Source organism: Onychomys torridus, chromosome 3 (assembly GCF_903995425.1).
Source record: "Onychomys torridus chromosome 3, mOncTor1.1, whole genome shotgun sequence".
Lineage (NCBI taxonomy): Eukaryota > Metazoa > Chordata > Mammalia > Rodentia > Cricetidae > Onychomys > Onychomys torridus.
Window position 1 is genome coordinate 82,385,954 of NC_050445.1, and position 19,538 is coordinate 82,405,491.

Below are 19,538 nucleotides of genomic sequence, written 5' to 3' on the forward strand. Positions count from 1 at the left end.
GTCTTTCTCTGGTGGTCCAGATATCCTTTTGAACTGTGCAGCCACATTGTCTAGCAGTAACATATATATAGCTGGTATGACTAAAGAAAATTGTTAATAATAATTTGTCTAAATTTCAATAAACAGCTACAAGCAGGTAGTGGCGACCCAAAATAAATGCTGTTCATCTCTACACATGGTTGTAAAATATATGACCTCAAGGACAATTCCTTATAAAACATGAGGTTAAAATTTTTCAAATGTGTCAGGTGTAGTATAAAAGTGTCAGTACCCCCCAAAGCTAGGAAGCTCTGACACAGTAAAAACACTAATAGTAACTTTGTTATTGTTATGAACCATCATGTAACTTATCTGATGTGCATCATGTCTGACATGCGACCCCAAGGTTGAGAACTACTGCTGTAGTAGAACATATAAAGTGCACTGCCTCCCCCTGCCCCAGTTTTTAAACCCTAACAAAAAGAAGATAGCATTCCTTACAAATGCAAACGCAAATGCAAAAAATCAAGAATCACAGCAATCCCACTCCTCATCCTCAGCCATGGCTCTCTCCTTTCTATACTCTCTTCAGTGGCCACTCTTGGCTGTCTACAGAATTGCCACCATGCTATACACAGGATTCCAAAAGGAAACTTTGGGGTAACAAAGAGGTTTCGACTGCTAGGAACAAAGCTAAGCGCTGCTTTAATACTGGAGATCAGATCTCTAGGATTAATAAAGAAATAGTCACACAACTTTAAGAGTGAAAAAAGGAAGGGCTTCGGATAAAAACAATTTGTAAAAATCAGGTCCAAAGGCTGGTTAAATGGCTCAATGGTTAAACAGGCTTGCCACTCAATGGAGCAAGCCTGATGATGACCTGAGTTTGATCACTGGAGCACATGTAAATGTAGAAGAGAAATGAATGACTCCACGTGTGCACTGTGTCACATGACATCCCACACATTATACATAAAGTAATTAAAATTTAGAAATAAATCTGAGCTCTAGGGACATAGTGAAAGATTAATCCTGGTATCCCCCAAATAAGATCAGGGTTAGGAAACAAAGCATATATACACTTGATTAAATTAATGTAGTAAGAATCATATGGTATGATGCTATACAATAAAAATCTAAAGCTATCAGATAGTGACAGGGTTGACTTAAAAATACCAATGAACATGGAAAGGAGCACACATCTCCCAAGTATATTTTCAGTAACGTAACCACAGTTAGAAGGGAACAGCATCACTCCTCAACAGTTAAGAGTGACTGAAGTTCACACAGGACACTGAGGTGCATTCTCTGGTAAAAAAAAACTTTCTTGACATTTAATTATTCTATCTTGGCATAAGTAAATTAGCAAATATATGCAAATGTGGGCCATTACTGTCTGCCAGAATAGAAGAACTTACTGAGGATACCTACCAGCTTTTTAAGCTAAGGTCCTTCAATGGACACCAAACTTAGTACATTCATCTCTCTCTACATATAGAAACTAGTTCTAGGACTGCACCCTCACCAACAATCCAAGAATATTCAAATCTCCTAAAGAAAATAGTACAGCATTTGTATATAACCTACACACTCATTACATACTACATACCCCCACACACAACGTTACCATATATTTGCTTTTTGTTTTTCTTTTTTTGAGACTGGGTTCTCACTATATAGCCCAGACTAACATAGAATTGGCAATCTTCTTGCCTTCATCTCCTCAATGATGAGATTACAGGTCTGTACCCTAAATAGGAAACTCACCTCTACACAATTCTGAACACAATGCAAGAGCCATAGAAATAGTTATATTCTACTAATTGGGGATAGAGACAAACAGTATATACATTTTTTTATAAATGTATTTCTGCTCTTTTGTTGACAATTATTGGATATGGAACAAGAGACACTAAAAGATGCACTATGTCACCATCTGTGAAAAAGTACAGAGTAGGGATAGAAGGATCTTGTACATCCCTAGTCCAAAATCTGAAATTCTGAGCACCATCGTGATAAAGAAGGAAAATTACACACTGCATCTCATTCAGTTTACATGTCCATGAAATAAAAATGAGTTTCATGTTTACTTGTGTCCTATCATCAAGGTAGTTCATCATGTCTATGTAAATATTCCAAAATCTGAGGGACTCAGGAATCTACAATACTTTCAGTCCCAAGCATTTTGGACAAGGGACTTCTGCTTGTATGATGGAAATTACTTCAAATTTACAGTAATTTCACTGCTTTGGTCATACAACTTTAAACATAAAAAGCTTTAAACAGCATCATCCACACGCATACCCATCTTCTACTACCTCAGTGGCCTTTGTCGTCCTATTGCAAGGCAAGACTGTGAGCAAGAGGAGGGTGCTAGAGTGGTCACACGAGAACTACTCTAGGGTTTTTGTTTGTTTTCTTTCTGTTCTTAGTTATTTCTGAGTCAATCTCACACTGAAAGCTTCAAGGGATGATGTCCATTCTTCCCAGAGTTACTCAAGTTCCTAAGCCATTGTGCTATCCATACTCTGTGCAGAAGTAAAATTGGAATGATCTGAGAATCTTTTGATCTTTCAAAACTTGAAACCTAGAAAGTTGAGCAGAAAAGTTCCAGCATGAATCCTGTCAGTGCCAGCATACAGGAACCTACACCAAGGCTCTGCTCCTCAGTTCTCACATGTCAGCTACTTTTCAGGTAGCCCTGGAGGTTATGTTTAAAGCATCCTCAAATATTGTATGGAACATGAAGCAGATTAAGACCACATGAAGTAGATTAAGTGTGAGTCTAGCCTTAGATGTGCACAGGAAAACCATGTGGTGGTGTATTTCTTTTAAAACTCACCTCCCTCACTATCTGACCTCAGAACTCAAGAGCCTTTGGATGCTGGTCCTGACATCAAGATATGTGTTGTTACATGGAAATTTCTTCACTGTACTTCTGACATACTCAATTGAATTTCATTAAGTCTTTAAGTTTTTTTAATTAACATTTGTTTTTCTGTGTATGAGCATTTTGCTTGCATGAGATCTATGCACTACGTGTGTGCCTGGAGCCCATGGAATCCTCTAGAACTTGAATTATAGTTTTATGCCATCATGTAGGTGCTGAGAATTAAACCCAGGTCCTCTGCAAGAGCACCCAGTGCTCTTACCTGCTGAGCCATCTTTCTAGCCCCTTTACTTCATCTGTATCATTTGTAAGTATCTGATTTGTTATGTGTGTGGATATATGTTCCATGCAGGAGTAGGTACAGCAGTAGGTAGTCTCCTTCACTTGAGTCCTGGGATCAAACTCAGGCCATCTGGCTTGGGGGCAGGTTTTACCTGGTGAGCAATTCTGTAGGCCCTGAATTTAATGAAGTCTTAAAACCTAAGTTGGATACACATCTGTGCACACAGTCACAGTCAGATATATCCCAATGTACTTGATGCCCCATGTGGGAACAAGTTTAGGTAACCTATCCTCATCGATGAATTAATTTTTGACATAATAAATTCACTAAAACAATCCCTACAGATGGTAAAAAGAACACAGCCTGGTGAGGGCCACTGATTTACTCACCAACCCCCAGAGGGTTGCCAGTCACTTCTTAGGGAACAGTACAAGGAACAAAATCCACAGTGGTACTGATTTCTACTGGAACACATCTTGCTTTCCTCTTTTCTTCATTTTGACACAAGATCTCACTATGTAGCCCAGGTTGGCCTTCAATTTGAAGTGAGTCTCCAACCTCACTCCTATATGCCACACCTAGCATATTCTGATTCCTTAATGGTCTCAAGTGGGTAATGTTCACATCCAAGAAAGTAACCAGCAAATTAACCTTGACTGGGTAACAGCAGTAATCACATTGCTTGCCCCAAAATCCAGTTCAGTTTTTAACTTCTGGCCAAGGAATGATTCAAACTAGTACTGGTTGTGACTTACAGACTTAGAAACAAGAAAGAGACCAGTCAGCTGCACTTGATACTTGATTTTAACACATGAGCCTGCTCTCCTTCTACATTGGTGGTAGGGTAGAAACCTTATTCAGATTCTGAACAAAGAGCAGAAAAAGATTCCTAGCAAATGATTCATGACTGTAACTGTGGCAAACATGGCTCAGAGCAGAATGACAATTTTATATTTTGCTTTTGTCTTTATCAACTGTGGCATGTTACAAAAACTGAATTGATAGAAACTGCACATTGAGCATGGTGGTATATGCCTTTCATTGCAACCCTTGGGAAACACAGGGAGGTGGAACTTCATGAGTCTCAGGCTAGCCTGGCCTACAAAGCCTATTATTTCAAAACAAAACACATTTCCTTATTCTCACAGACACACTCTCTTGACAAGTCTTCACTCCTGTTATTACTGTACATCTGTCAAAGTACAAACCTCTTCTAATTACCACAGCAACTACAATCAACCAACCACCAGAAAAGAGGCTGAAAACCCAAACTCCTGGTCATCTGGGAGACTGAGGCCGGAGGATCAAGAGTTAAAAGCCAGGGACTACAGATATGCTGTAGTGATTACGAGCACTTGTTGCTCTTGCAAAGGACCCAGGTTAGATTTCTAGCACTTATATGGCATTTTACAACCACCCATAACTCCAATTCCAGAAATCTGATGCTCTCTTCTGACTTCCCTGTACACCAGGCACACATATAATATACACACAAACTTGCAAGCAAAACACTGCATAAAATACACACAAAATAAATAAATATTAAAAAGAAAACAGTGAAACCTTGTTTTTAAAATCTGAGACAGGTTGGGCAGTGGTGGCACATGCCTTTAATCCCAGCACTCAGGATACAGAAGCAGATGGATCTCTAAATTTTAAGCCAGCCTGGTCTACAGAGCAGGTTCCAGGACAGCCAGGGCTACACAGCGAAACTCTGTCTCAAAACACAAACAAAACAACAACAAAATCTGAAACAGACAGACACAGAGGGTGGGAGCATGTAAGAATGCACACTAGCTTTCTCTTTGCAAATCACTTTCAAACAAGTGTCTCAAAAAGAACTCAAGCGCTAAAAAGCCCAAGTGTTAAAGATGGTTATAGACATACCCACACTCACAAACACCCTGCGAGCAAGGGGGCTGAGAAAAAAAGCCCATGTGAAATGTGCCCACAGTCAATGAAGGGCCACAGGACAAGTATACCTCCTCGAAACCATTCATCTAAGTAAGCACCTCAGTGCAGCAGGCATCATTTACCAACTGTCCTTTAAGGAGGGATCTTCCAAACAAGTAAGAAGATGTGCCATTGTTGCTGTTAGTTCTGGAATGACATTCAATAGATATAGAATTAATGGCTTACAACTCCAGGCCAGCTGCAAAACTTAAGGAGCTTAAGAGCACAGTTGGGTGTGCTGACACATGCCTATGGTTCCAGCACTTGGAAGGCTGAGTCTAGAGATCAGGAGATCAAGACTCTTTCTCCAAAAAAAAAAAAGGGGTGGTGGTGCTGGTGCTGGTGCTGGAGCTGGAGCTGGAGCTGGAGAGATGATTAAGCAGTTAAAGAGCACTGGCTGCTCTTGCAAAGTTCAGTTTTCAATATCCACATGGCAGCTTAAAACTATCTGTAACTCTAGTCCCAGGGTATCCAAGGCTTCTGTGGATACCATGTACACATGGGGTACATAGACTGTAGGTAAAACACTAATGCACACAAAATAACTGAACAAAATAGAGAGAGGAGCCAGCGAGCTGGCTGGCTCAGCAGGTAAAATGGCTTATCACAAAGCCTTTGACATGAAGTTGGTCTCCAGGAATCACATTATTAATAAAAGAAGAAAAGAAACAAAAGTGTCTTCTGACATCCACATGCACACTACGTCACCTATAACCTCCGCAATAGGTAAATAAATAAATGTACTTTAAAAAGAAAGGTGCAGTGTGGGAGAAAGGAGTTAAAATGAAACAACTTGGACTGGACTTTCCATGTGCTACTCAAGCTGAGTGTGTGTGTATGTACACATGTTCATAGGGGTTCATATATATGTACATGTGAGTGGAGGGGCCAAAGATAACCCAGGGTATTGCCCTTAGGAGCTGTTAACTTCTTTTGAGTCCAGGCTCTCTGTCATTGGGGCCTGAAACTTGACATTGCTAGGCTGGCTGGCTAGAGAGCCCCAGTTCCAGGGTGCTATGTTCTCGGCACATGGATTACAAGTGCACACACCTACACACCTACACACCTGGCTTTTTTATGTAAGTACTGGGATTAAGCTCAGCTTCTCAAGCTTGTATGCCAAACACTTTACCAAACTAGCTTTCTTCCCAATCCTCAAGCAAACTTTCTTTAAAGGAGGATGTAAACAAAACTGAACCCAAGTTGGTAACACCACCAGCAAATAGGCTCAAAAGACAATAGCACTTAAGAAGGATTTTTGTAGTCATCAGACAAGATCTCATGTAGCCCATGCTAACTTCTATGTTCTACATAGCTGAGGATGACCCAGAATTCCCCCACCTTCCTACCTCCACCTCCCAAGTGTTATGATTCCAAGCTTTTTCTGAGGATTCATTTTTTTAGGGTGAAGGGAGACACTTGGGGCTTTGAGGTATTTTTTAAGCACTGATACTGTCTAGTGACTACAAATGGCAAATATCTGTTAGAGTCACGGCCAAGGGATGGTCAGTGAGAATGACATGATTAAAACCAATCCCTATTTGCCTAACACAACAGCACAGAAAAGAGTTTTCTGGGTATGTCCATAGGATTTCCTACACAACGCCCAATATCTCAGTCATACCAAGAAAATGTCCACCTCTAGGCTGTCTTCATTAATAATAAAAACAGAAAGAGAATCTGTTTGCTTATCTAGGCTGGCCTTGGATTCCTGATTCTCCAACCTCAGCCTCCTGAATGATGAGATAACAGATAAGCCATCATGCCCAGCTGGATCTAGCTCTTTTCCAAAACTCACTAAAGTCCTTTTAACAAATATTTGAATACATAGTGTGTAGAGTGGAGTCAACAGGTACAGGTTTGAGAAAGGATTATTAGAAGCCTGTTTTCTTACAAAATTCTCACTCCACAGATACCAGATGGCTCTGGATTATTTGGTGAGTACCTTCTTCAGCAGAACTCCCCAGTTGCACAGTCTTGATCTTTTCCACGGCTCAAACATGAATGCACAATTTCTCCTTTTGGGAGAGGATTATGCTGAAAATTAGTGTTACATAAATACCGTTACCTTTTCTGGTGAAAAACTCCTTGGAATATTTTCCCAACATAGCGTATTTTCGAGGGACTTTCCCCAGCAGTTCAATGATCAATGCTATGTGATCTGCATTGGGAAACATTGCCAGCAAAACAGAAACACACAGACAGTTTAATCAGTACACTGCATGCAGACACTATCACTGCCCGCACAGACAGAAACGGAGCGCGACCTGAATGACCAAAACCTGCCTTTGTCCAGGTGATTCAGAACTCAAAGCTAGAGGGCACCCAGCTGTCCCGAGCACCAACAAGGGGCCAGTGTACAGGGTGACCACTGCACAGGCCAGACTCAGTCTTCGCCAGCATTTACAGCAGCACAGGCATTCTGCTCAGCTGCTTTTGGAATGTGGAAGAAATGCTTTGGTCGCCATTACTGCTGCTCCTGCAGCTCTTCCATTTCTGTCTGCATCGTGCGCTTTTCAAAGAGAAGAGGTACTACCTCTGCGATTGAAGAATTCCCGAGAGTATTTTCCAGACAGAGCAAAGTGCCTTGGGATACTGCCTAGCAGCTCTATGATGTGGGCTATGTGGTCTATGAAGAGAGAAAAAAAAGGATACAGGAATGGGAAGGACAAAGGGAAGGATGGGATAAAAGAAGAGGGGAAAAGTGAAATTAGTAAAAAATCAGAAATAGGTTCAAATCAACAATGTCTGCAGCACATCCATGTAGTGGTTTATGGGACTGGCAGGCCTCAGACACCAACTAGAGCACCAACAATGACTGATGCCAGCTTACCCCAGGATACCCCAGCATTGCAAGCAAGGAAGGATGGAGATGGTCAGGTTTACAGAAGGAATTCAAGTCTGAATTCCCTGGTTTTCAACTGAGTTCCCAAACAGGACAGCAAAATGGGCAGCAGAGCTGTGGACAAAGGAATCACAGAGTGGCCCTAAGAGCCCAGGAATCTGTCCTCATCTCCCAGCTGAGTTCCTTTGCCCAGAAGACCGGGAAAACTGTGTCAGGTGGGTGCTGCCCATTCACTGGCACTGAGGGGGTTTCAAACTCAAAGGAAAAGTTGTGTTTGAAAACCAAAACATGGTTCTGTTTCAGCAAAACAACACAATACTCTCTAGAAGCTGAGGAGGAGCAGATCCACATTAAGGGACTCAGTGGGCAACAACACTCACCTTCATCTCTGGAATAGTCTTCCCCAGAATGCGGTTCGAACAAATAGTCTCCTGTTGCCAGCTCAAATGCCTAGGACACAACAGATGACATGCTAAGCACTTCAGAGATGGCTCAAGAGCCGGCAGGTTTCTATTAGAAGAAGCCTATATTTGCAGAGGAGCACAAGCAGACCAAAGAACATCCTAGAACAGGTCAAGCCCTTGTTTTCCTTCCTTCTGGAAAAGTTCACAGAAGCTACAGGGATATTTTTATATGTCTTCTAATGGGAGAGGGAAGGCTCTCTTTACACTCTTTACACTGTAGGAAGTAGAACCAAGCTACCTAGCAGCTTGGTCACTGTCAGCAGCAGCTCTGGTCACTGCACAATACAGCTTCTACACAGAGTGCAATAAGGCTAAGGTCAGGACTCTAGCAAGCCTGTGTGAGTCCAAGGTCCTTCAGAGCAGATATTGCTGTGCCTTCTTCATGTGCTCAGGATCAAGGACTAATTTCAGCATCTTGGTCATCATCAGCTCACTCAACTCCGACTCAAGAAGAGGAGCAGCTAGAACCAAGAGACCCCTCCCTTGGTGTAGCAAATCATCCTGTAGGCCTCCTTAGATGGTAGGGAACACCTCTCCTCATGCTGCTACCTACTACCACTCAGAACATTAGCTTGAAGAGAACCCTACTCATTCTTACTTGCTTTGCTCAGAAAAAAAGGCTCAGGACTAGGATTCTAATTTTTTAAGATGTGCAAAGACAGCAGTTGCTATTGTTCTGATGATCAATATTTTTTTAAAGGTTCAACACCCATTCTAGTTTCTTCCAGATTTAATACTACCATGGTTAAGCCCTTCCTGTTTGCTGATGCTTGTGAATAAGTGACCATGCCAACACCTCTCTTTCTGAGACTGCCTCTCCCATTCCTGCTGAAGAGCCATCCCCAAGGGCTGCCCCAACATTAGTCATCCTCTTTTTCTCCCTTCAAATGGTAGAGTGCTGAGAAGGCTCCTTGAGCCAGGAAAGCTCATTTACCAGGAAACAGCTGTCTTAACTAGCAGGGCAGCCACATACCCTTGACTTTAAAGACATGAAAAACAACCTGCTTGAGAAGGAGAAAAGCAAGAGAAAAAAAACTATGATCAGCTGCCTCTGTGCTAAGCATAAAGTCAAGACACCTGTCCTTGGGTCTAAAAGGACACAGCACTGTCATCTCAGCAAAAGACAGCCTGGCAGCCCAGCACTGCAGCTGCAACAAGGACACCAGCACTAGGCACAGAGGGCCTCAGTTTGGGACCCCCACCTTGCCACCCAATTAATAATTATGGCAGCTAGACCAATCTCTCACTAAGAAAACTTTTCATTTGGCCCCAATTCCAAGTGGACGAGAGTGTTTCATACCTGTAAAGCAATTCAATAACCTGCAAGCCATGATGAAAATTTAGAAACCCTACCAGGATGAAGGAGACTTTAGAAGCCACTGGGATTCTGGTTTCAAGGAGAACCCTGGATATGCGTTAGCCCCTCGCCTTTGTAGTTTTGTACTAGCCCTGTTCATGAGGCTACTTCTCTGTCCAACATTGAAATGATCAGATAAATGTTCTTTAAAAGATGATTTTTTTTTTTGAACAGCACTCAGGATTCCAAAGTAGTGCTTAAAGAAAGCTATCGATGAAATGACTTTTTTAAAAAAGGAGGTGGGGTGGGGCTAGAGAGATGGCTCAGAGCTTAAGACCAGGGTTCAGTTCCCAGCATCCACATGGTAGGCTCACAACCATCTGTAACTCCAGTTTCAGAGGATTTGATATCATCTTCTAGCTTCCATGTAGTCTGCCTGCATGTGGTGCACAGATATACATGCAGGCAAAGCACCCATACACATAAAATAAAAATAAATCTTTTTTTTTTTAAGAGGCAAACAAAAAATGAGAGAATTATAAAAAGAAGAGAAAGGGAGAATGGCTCCCTGGATAGAGTGGTTAGATTTCTTAAATATGACATACAACAGGGCAAATACATGTGACAATGAAAACATTGTCCCCCCCCCCCTCCTTTCTTGGTCACAAAAGTATTTTGATGCTAGCAGCTGTGGAAACAGGAAACATTATTGCCATCTACCGACTAAGCTATTCTCTAGCACAAGTTCTGTTGTTAGTATTCAATAGGTAACTCTGGAGTCTTCCTTCTGTTTTGGTATAATCCCTTTGGAGGGCTTTCCCCTGGGTCACTGTCTGTCCTCAGTTCCAGGGAGAACAAGTACTTCTTTCTCTGTTCTGACTAATAAGGTCATGACCTGCCCGGTGCTGAAGAAGTCTGGAGAAATTTGTCAGAATTAAGTTTTGGTTTTTCATTCTGATCATGGCCAGGACTCACATTGAAAAAACCATCTGCGTACAAACAGGTGAGTAACACTCAGCACACAGACTTCATGTCTACATGCACTATACATTTATAAACACAAGATGCCAAAAGCCATGAACTGGCAGATCCTGCTGCCCTTCTTGGTTGTAGTTGTCCATCTACAGAGCCCAAACTCTCCTCCCAATAGCACCAGGGGCCCAATGCAGCCTTGGTTAGCGTTATACCATTTGTAAAACTGGAAGGGCTATGAATTCTGCAACAACTATCTATGGCCTTATCAAGGCTACATATTGTCAAGGCAAATTTAAACTTCAGAGAAGAAAAAAAAAAGGGTAGGCAAGCCCTGGGTCTTCCTCTAGGAAGAAAAGTGACCTCAGTCACAACCTTGCAAGGAGGGAACAAAGGCTTGTTCCTTTGAAAAATCCCCATTTCAGCCACTGGAATGACAAAAACCTCTAAGCAGCCCCAGCAGTACTGAGATCACCAAAAGCAGTCTCTTGAAAAGGGGTAAAAGGAGACACAGATACAGCATTTCCTTAGTACCATGTGATTTATTGAACTCTAAACACCTTACAACATGAAAATGATAAATGGGCAGAAAACAGCATAGAGCACAGGAACAAATTTTACGGGAGGCAAGACAGACAAGCTGGTGTAAGAGTATGCCAAGAGCTCAACTGTTATCCACATTCTTGTAATGTCCTGGTTTTCTCACTTATGTCACCAAACTTAATATCCAAAATTAGAAACAAAAAATTTAATGGTTCTAAGAGTTCTCAGAGCCTGACCCATGGCAGCCCTGGCACATGGCCTTCCGTATTGCTGAGGACAAATAGAAATTGGCCTTGCTCCCACCTGAAATGGGATGCACACGACTGCCCAGCACACAGCCCATCCTTTCAAGGCACTCCTCTCCTTCTGACCTGGCCTCTGCCTCCTATGGGCTGGCCTCCACTTCCCTCTACCCTCACATGATAGTAGCTTCTTTCGACCACTAAGAACTAGATTTTTGGTTCTCACTGAAAAACAAAAGTTTTTAATAAATTTAAATTTATTTTCTAGAATTACCAGAACAAGAGTCTAGGAAGGCAAGGTGTTTCCTATCTGACTACACCAATCAGCTCAGATAACGATAATGTGAAAGGGGAAAAGCATCTCATGTTTCTCCTATCATCCCACATTATCTGCTTAGCACAATGCTTTTATATCAGGCTGGAGAGGTGGCTCAGCAGTTACGAGCACCTGCTGCTCTTGCAGAGGACCTGAGTTGAGCTCCTAGCATAGATGTGGCAGTTCAGTGGTAACACCAGTCCCAGGGGATCAGACACCCTCTTTTGACCTCCACAGGCACCAGGCATGCACAATGGTACACAGATATACCATACATTGTGTGTGTGTGTGTGTGTGTGTGTGTGTGTGTGTGTGTGTGTGTGGTTTTTCAAGACAGGATTTCTCTGTGTAGCCCTGACTCTCCTGGAACTCACTGTGTAAACCAGGCTGGACTTGAACTGACAGAGATCAGCCTGCCTCTGCCTCATACCTGTTGGAACTAAAAGTGTATGTCACCACACCTGGCCAAAAATTTTTAAATGGTTAAAATGCTTTTATATTAGCACTACTGGACATAAATTCAAAACAAAGATTAAATTAAGTTCTGAACACAGGTAAACATATTTATTCTGCTTCTCATTTTCCCCACCCTCTTTCAGAAAATGAGCCTTGTACAGGAACCCTTTTATTTAAATATCCAAAGAGAATTTCTTTAAAAAGCTAATATAAGATCTGAGGATGTGCTTCAATTGGAAAAAATACTTGCCTAGTGGGTATGCACCTCTGGACTCCACCCTTAGAAATACAATAAAATTAAGTAATACTAAGTAGAATACACAAATACACATGCCACCTTTCCCATCAAAGAACAACACAATGCCAACTGAGAAGAATGTGCTGACTGGCTGGATACTTAGTGAAAGACAAACCGCATTAGCTCTTGGGTGAGGGACTACTCAGGCTTATCAAGTCATAGTTTAGAGTAAATGGCAACAAGATGCATAGAGGCCTGGTGCAGTAGCTACGCCTGTAATCTCAGCACTCAGGAAGCTGAGTTTTGAGACAAATCTGGGCTACATTTCAAAAATGAAACAAACAGATGTTGAGCTGAAGAGATGGCTCAGTTGGTAAAGTGTCTGCCATGGAAGCCTGGAAGTTTAATTGTCAGAACTCTATATAGAGCGGCCAGGCATGGCGGTACATGCTTATAAAACCAGTACTAGAGAGGCAGAGACAAACAAGCCCTGGGGCTCATTCTCCAGTCATCCTAACCTAATCAAGAGCTCTAAAATAATAAAATATCCTGCCTCAAGAAAAAAGGAGGATGGCTGAAGAATAACACCCGAAGATGAGCTCTGCTCTGTACTTGTATGTGCAGACATGTGTACATGTGCCTACACACATATGTGCACATGATGTGTGGTAAGTCTGAGTTTAGAAAGACAAACTCAGAACGTCCAAGTCAAAGGTATGCTCCTGTTGTTCCAGGGGGAAACAAACTCAACCAAGAAGTTTGTGCCACCACCGTTGTCTTACGAGAGCCAGCACATGCCAGAAAACAAGGCAGAACTCTCTGCATTTGAGAGCTAGAAAGAAAATGACCGGCAGATGAAAAAATATCTGATAGGAAGGAGAAGAGAGAGCTTGCACCTCTGGAAGAGGCCACCTGCCTATGGCACAAACTTTTTAAGTACAGTCACATCTCTCCTGTGAGAAGGCATCTGACTTTACCCCATGATGTGACAGGGAGCCTAAAATACCCTAAAACTTCCAGAGACTAAAAGTAATTCCTTGAATGAGTCTGATTCTTGGGGCAACAGGCAGCACAGAGTCTGAAGAGACCATCTGTCATAAGACTATGCCTCAAGCACATCTGAGAAGAATTCTTCGAATACTTACAACACCTAGGCACAACCTCCTTCTCCTCACCCATTTGATCATGGAGATCTATTTCCACAAGACTACACCCCATCAAGAGGATTAAAGAGAAGTGTTTTCTAGGGAAGACAAGTGGCAAAGATGGTCTTACCATGCACGCTGTACTCCAAATGTCTGCAGGGGTGCTGTAGCCAGCTCCTATCAGAACCTCTATGGACCTATATTGACGCGTCTGGATATCCTCTGTGAAATGTTTATGCTGGAAAGGAAGAGATGTGACAAATATTGTTTTTAAAAAAGCATCTTCTCACACAAAATCATGATTAAAATGTAAAAAGAAAACTCTACTTACCACCCAACAAGCATTTCCCAGGTCAGCAATTTTTACTCTAATTTTATCTGCATTCCGAGGATCCAGAGGGTTCACCAACAGGTCAGCTGCCCGGGTTTTTGCTGTCACAAGCAAACAGCAAGATAGTTTAAAAAAAAAAAAAAGAAGACAAGAGATTTGCAGTGTGTAAGCCAGGTACAGCCTCTTTTTTTTTTTTTTTTTTTAAAGGAGAGTGATAGGATAAGCCTAGAATCCTGCAGGTTGAACTACTGGTGAAACACTAAAGCCCCATAAAGATAAACACAGGTAACCAATTGCTTCTGAGCAATATGCAGTTCACTGATGTCATGTGAGCATGAATACCTTTATGGCTTAGTTTAAGACACCAAACCAGTGTTCTTACAAGTTGAAGTGGGCCATAAAGGCAACTTATTAGCTCAGATAATTCAACTTTAGGGTGAGCCTGAGGGAGACTCTACACCAAGCCCAGGTCCAGGGTTACTGGATTCAGAAAAGTTCTCAGCTAAGCCTTAACTATGCTGTAAGTAGTTATGAGCAGGTCAGTACGTTCCTCTTCATACTTAACCTGAGCCTTTACATGCTCAGATTTTTTATCATATTGAAATGGAATTTATAGACTAAACAGAACACTCAGCTCAATGCAGAACAATAACACCCTAATTGAAGAGTCCTTTTGTTCATGTCAAGTTGATACTTATGCACACCAAGCTTTTCTCAGTGTGTACTAAACTGAGGAACCACAGTACTTGAGGGGGTTCAATTTGTTGGTAAACCCCACAGAGGAAGTAAGGCCTGCCTTGCTAATAAAATAGCAAGGCAGCCTGTAGCAGGGCCACCAGGACCTAAAGCATCCAGATAATCCAGAGGAAGGCTACGGAATCTCAACTCTGGTCAGTGATTGAACTCTCATGGCTTTCCCTCAGCTTATGAATCAATTTGGGCCAGACAGGCATAGATGTTCTCTTGACACTTGCCTTATATACCCCTATATAAGGATGGTCATTCATATAGGGTCTTATCAAAGACTACGTTGGAGCTAAGGGAAAGAAAAGTAACACAGGAATAGGAAAATGATGATAATGAAAGAAGCAGAAGAACCTAAAAGCGAAGGCAAAATGTGGAAAGGAATGAGAGCAATGTTCCAGTATAACCACAGTACGCTGATCAACAGATGAGTGACTAGGTAAGACACATCTCATACTATCACTCCTCCACTGTCACTGTCAAGAACAGTATGGTTCAACTGGATCCAAATCTTAGTTTCAACACCTATGAACTGCAAGCCTAGCAAATGACAAACTCTCTGAGACTGTTTTCAGGAATGAAAAGGAACAATCCAAAGATATACAACACAGGCACATATTCAAGTCAGAATAGCATCTAGCTGAATGGCCAAACCTTGATTTTATTTTAGGTTCAGTGAATGAGCAGGCACTTGAAGAAACTATACAGATATTTTGTGCTAGACTTGAGATTAGGTAGCTCGGTTGACAGAAGTCAGGGTACCAGGGAAGCAGGTAATTTGGAATCCACTAATTTCTCCCAGTGGTTGTTTTTAAAGACATCTCCAAAAGCTGTATGATTCAAGTACATTGGAAGAAATCTACTTTCAAGACAACATTACCACAGTTTAAATTCAGTTTCTTTGCAGTTAACATTCCTCTGTGATCTCACTAAACTAAATCTGGTAACATGCTACTATCCTCTAGTTTCAGGTTTACAAATAGCTTACAGTGTGTCTTAAACATCTTATGTAATTCATCTCATTAATTTAACTGTGTAAGAACACAACAGGAGATAAAATATATTCTATGTGTGTCCCTGATTCTCTTTCTCAAGTGTGCCAGCGAGGAAAGGGGCCTGATTGCAGCACTCCAAAAGCTCACTTGAACACATAGGTTGCAACACCTGTTGCAAACTCATTCTTAGGTGCGCATGAACTCACACTGCTTCCTTAGATTTAGTCACCCAACTGGGACCTGTCATAGTGTTTCTTTCTCACTGATGATGCTAACACAAAAGACTTACTGGCACTCTTTCCCTTCCAAAAAGGAAAAGCTGATAACTTTTCTCTGCCTCCACTAGAGCATGAATAAAAATGGCAGGTTTTTATTTTAGGAAGCACTAGGATTTTAAGTCACTTTCTCAAAATCTGATCTCTTTTGTCTAGCAAGATGGTAGGTGATGAGACAGCTGACAATACTTTGTGTTGCACAGAAGATGTTTAAAACACCCTAAAACAAAGGCACAAACAGCCTCTCTCTCTAGATGAGGGTCAGAACTAGGACAATTAATGCCAATACTTGACCCACTCCTTTGACAAACATTTACCAAGGCCTTTCTATATGCCATTATGGTGCCAGAACACAGTTAAAAAAGACACACGAGAATTAGGAAACTCATGTCATACTCTGGTTGAAAATACAGCCAGTGACAGCCAGGCAATGGTGGCACACACCCTTAATCCCAGCACTCAGGAAGCAGAGGCAGGCAGATCTCTGAGTTCGAAGTCAGCCTGTTCTACAGAGTGAGTTCCAGGAAAGCCAGAGCTACACAGAGAAACCATGTCTCAAAGTCTCAAAAAAAAGGGGTTGGAGGTGAGGTGGGGAATACAGGCAATAACGTAAGCTCACAAGCAATTCATATTAACATGTCAGAAAACTAGATATGCCACAATGAATAACAAAACTAAGAAGAGAGATGTTTTTTGCATCACTTTTGCAGCATCTCTCTTCTTAGTTTTGCTATTTTTCTCTTTTTTTCTCTTTTTACATTTATTTATGTACTGTGGGGGGAGAGGCACAGTCCTTGTATAGAGGTCACACAAATACTTGTGTGTTCTGGAGACTGAATTCAGGTCATCATGTTTGGAGACAAGTACCTTTACCTATTGTTCCTTCTTGACAGCCCCTGAGAAAACTTTTCTGGGAAGTTGAAATTCAAGGAAAGCATGATGAGGAGAAGTTCGAGGCAGAGGAGATATGTACTGCAAAGACCCTTAACCACAGTTCAGCACACAATCTGAAAATTTATGAATAGGAACTGGGTGGTGCAGACACATCAGCATGCTGTTTAGAAGCAGACGGTGGAGTGCCCAGGATTTATGGAGGAATGACTCAGAGTTATCAAGCTTTGTGAGAAACAGAAGCTAGTTAGATCATTTGGGGAACAGGGAGATGATGGGACATGCTTTAAAGATGCATGTGTACTTCTAGATAGAGAATAACCTAAGGATCAAGAGCTAAAATGCAATGTCCATAACATGGCAACCTGAACAATGACTGACTGAGAAGATTATGGAGTGAAGATTCCAAAGAGACCCAACAGTCAAACTAACAAGACCGTTCTGCTCTGGGCCTTTGCCCTTCAGATATCATAAGACAAGGCACGTCCATTAGTTGTTTTAGCTATTGTAGCAGCTAATATCCTCAGACAATCTCCTCATCTCAACCATCAAAGGCTATCCAAGTACTGGAAGTCTATATTCTTTTACCTGGCATCTAAGTTCTTCGAACATCATGATTTGGCCATGGCCTGTCTTTTACTATTCTCAAATGTGTACATTTTGCTCTAATGGCAAAAACCAGCACAAACTCACACCAATGCTTACTTCTGGGGATGGTGTGGGGGTGGCGGTGGGAGTGCACTGTTTTATCATACTATTTGCAAACTAAAGCAGAGAAATGAGTATGAACTAAGTTAAAAAAAATCTTTAGTTAATTTTTCAGATGATAAATGCTTAAATATTTAGTATCTATAGCACACAGTTTCTATATAATATACATATACCATGGCATACAGCTATTTATTGAGCTAGACTTCCAAAACACTCATTTTAATACACAGAAGTGACCTAATAATTCATTTCTGTACTTCAGTTGATTGTTCTGTTGCTCATGGGCACATGCATCACTGTGGAGATGACTGCTGGACCCCATGAAGAGCTTTGAAGAATTAGGAAATAGGGAATTTATCTGATTAGCATGATGTAAAACTTCAGCAGCAACCTGGAAGAGTGATTTGGAAGGAAGTCAGAATGCATAGACAGAAACAATACAGTCCAGCAATAGTCTGTACCTTAGGGCCAAAGGAGGAGGGTCCTATTTTGAGAAGGGGCTGGCAAGGGTGTCCTAGTTTGCTTTCTGTTGCTATAATAAAACACTGACTAAACCAACTTCTATAGTACAGACCATGATTGAGGGAAGTCAGGTCAGGAACTCAAGCAGAAACCCAGAGGCAGAAACTAAAGCAAAAACCACAGTGGAATGCTGCTTATTGACTTGTTCCCCAGTTTGCTCAATACAGCCCAGAACTACTTGCCAAGGGGTGGTACCACCCACAGTAAAATGGGCCATCTCACATCAATCAATAATTAAGAAAATGCCCCACAGACGTGCCCACAGGCCAATATGATGGAAGCAATTCTTCAACTGAGGTTCCTTCTTCCCAGATGACTTGTGTCAAGTTGATAAAAACTACCACACAGCGCATATGACAGAAAAGAATGGAAGTGCAGGTGATAATCAAAACAATACAGGTATATTCTAGCTAAGAACCGTAGCAGCCCTGCACACTGCTTACCTCACACCATCATTCTCACTGGGGAATGGAAGCACTAGGCAGATCCACCACTTTCTCCCTCAGCCCCACAAGCTGCCCTGACTCAGTAGTTATTGAATGAATGAACAGGGATTGAGCCATCAATGCCGCAGAAGTCAATGGAAATCATGGGCAGGCACAAGTAAGTCATAAAAAGACTACAGCATAAGAAGAATAAGATCAGAACAGAGATCAGGATAGTGGCAACACTTCAGATTCATAAGACCTGGTAAACTTCCCCAAGAAACAGCAAAGCAAGCAGAAACAACAAACAGGAAGATGGGGCTGCTGTGGAGAGACAGTAGGGCCCAAGCATAAGTTACTCCTCTCACTCCTTCAAAGACAAAGCAGACAAGGAAGCTGCACAGCATCCTGCCAATCAAAAGATAAAACTATCTCTTTCACAGTGTAGTGTTCTTTACATAAAAGCTATGAGTTTTCAGTTAAATTAACTTTCTACAATGGAATTTTAGGTTTTGCCTAAATTAGAACCCTTCCTTACTCATTATATTATAAATTCTCAGTTTTTCATAAGAATTTTCCCCCCATTTCAGGCCTTAACCTACCCTGGCTTCCCAGTATGAATGATAATGTGGTAGGTGGAATAAAACAAGGAACCAAGACCCATGAGTTACTAGCAGGACTATGCTGACCTGTTCACTGTGCCTAGGCCTCAGGTACTACCAATGTGACATAGCAGTAAAAAGTATGCCTGTTAGGAGACTCTAAGCAGCCAGTGTATATGGACTGAATTTTTTTCACACATAATTTAACACATAGCATTTGCTTCAATAGTAACAACATTAGATGTGGCTATTGCTTCCCTTTAATAGAAGAAGAAATTGAAGTACAAGGAGTTTAAGAAACTGAAGTACCATGACTATTAGGTTTTAAGCTGGGATTCAATTTCCTATATTTGAAGCCACTGTTCTAAACTATCATGTAAAAAATAATAAGAAGCTATTGCATAAATTACTTTGTACAT

General features: G+C 41.5%; 1 protein-coding gene across 7 annotated transcripts in view; it reads right to left on the bottom strand.

Moving 5' to 3' along the window:
• Positions 1-19,538, bottom strand: part of Srpk2 (SRSF protein kinase 2) — a 188,952-nt gene that overhangs the window by 2,659 nt on the left and 166,755 nt on the right. For 4 of the 7 annotated variants that reach the window (XM_036180373.1, XM_036180371.1, XM_036180370.1 and 1 more), the window contains exons 12-15: positions 13,955-14,055; positions 13,754-13,861; positions 8,331-8,400; positions 7,642-7,734 (exon numbers count right to left, since the gene is read on the bottom strand). In XM_036180373.1, coding sequence (XP_036036266.1) covers positions 7,642-7,734; positions 8,331-8,400; positions 13,754-13,861; positions 13,955-14,055 — 372 coding nt within the window. Of the gene's footprint in view, positions 1-7,173; positions 7,267-7,641; positions 7,735-8,330; positions 8,401-13,753; positions 13,862-13,954; positions 14,056-19,538 lie in introns of all 7 variants that reach the window. The other 3 variants (XM_036180368.1, XM_036180367.1, XM_036180369.1) reach the window with 1 other exon arrangement.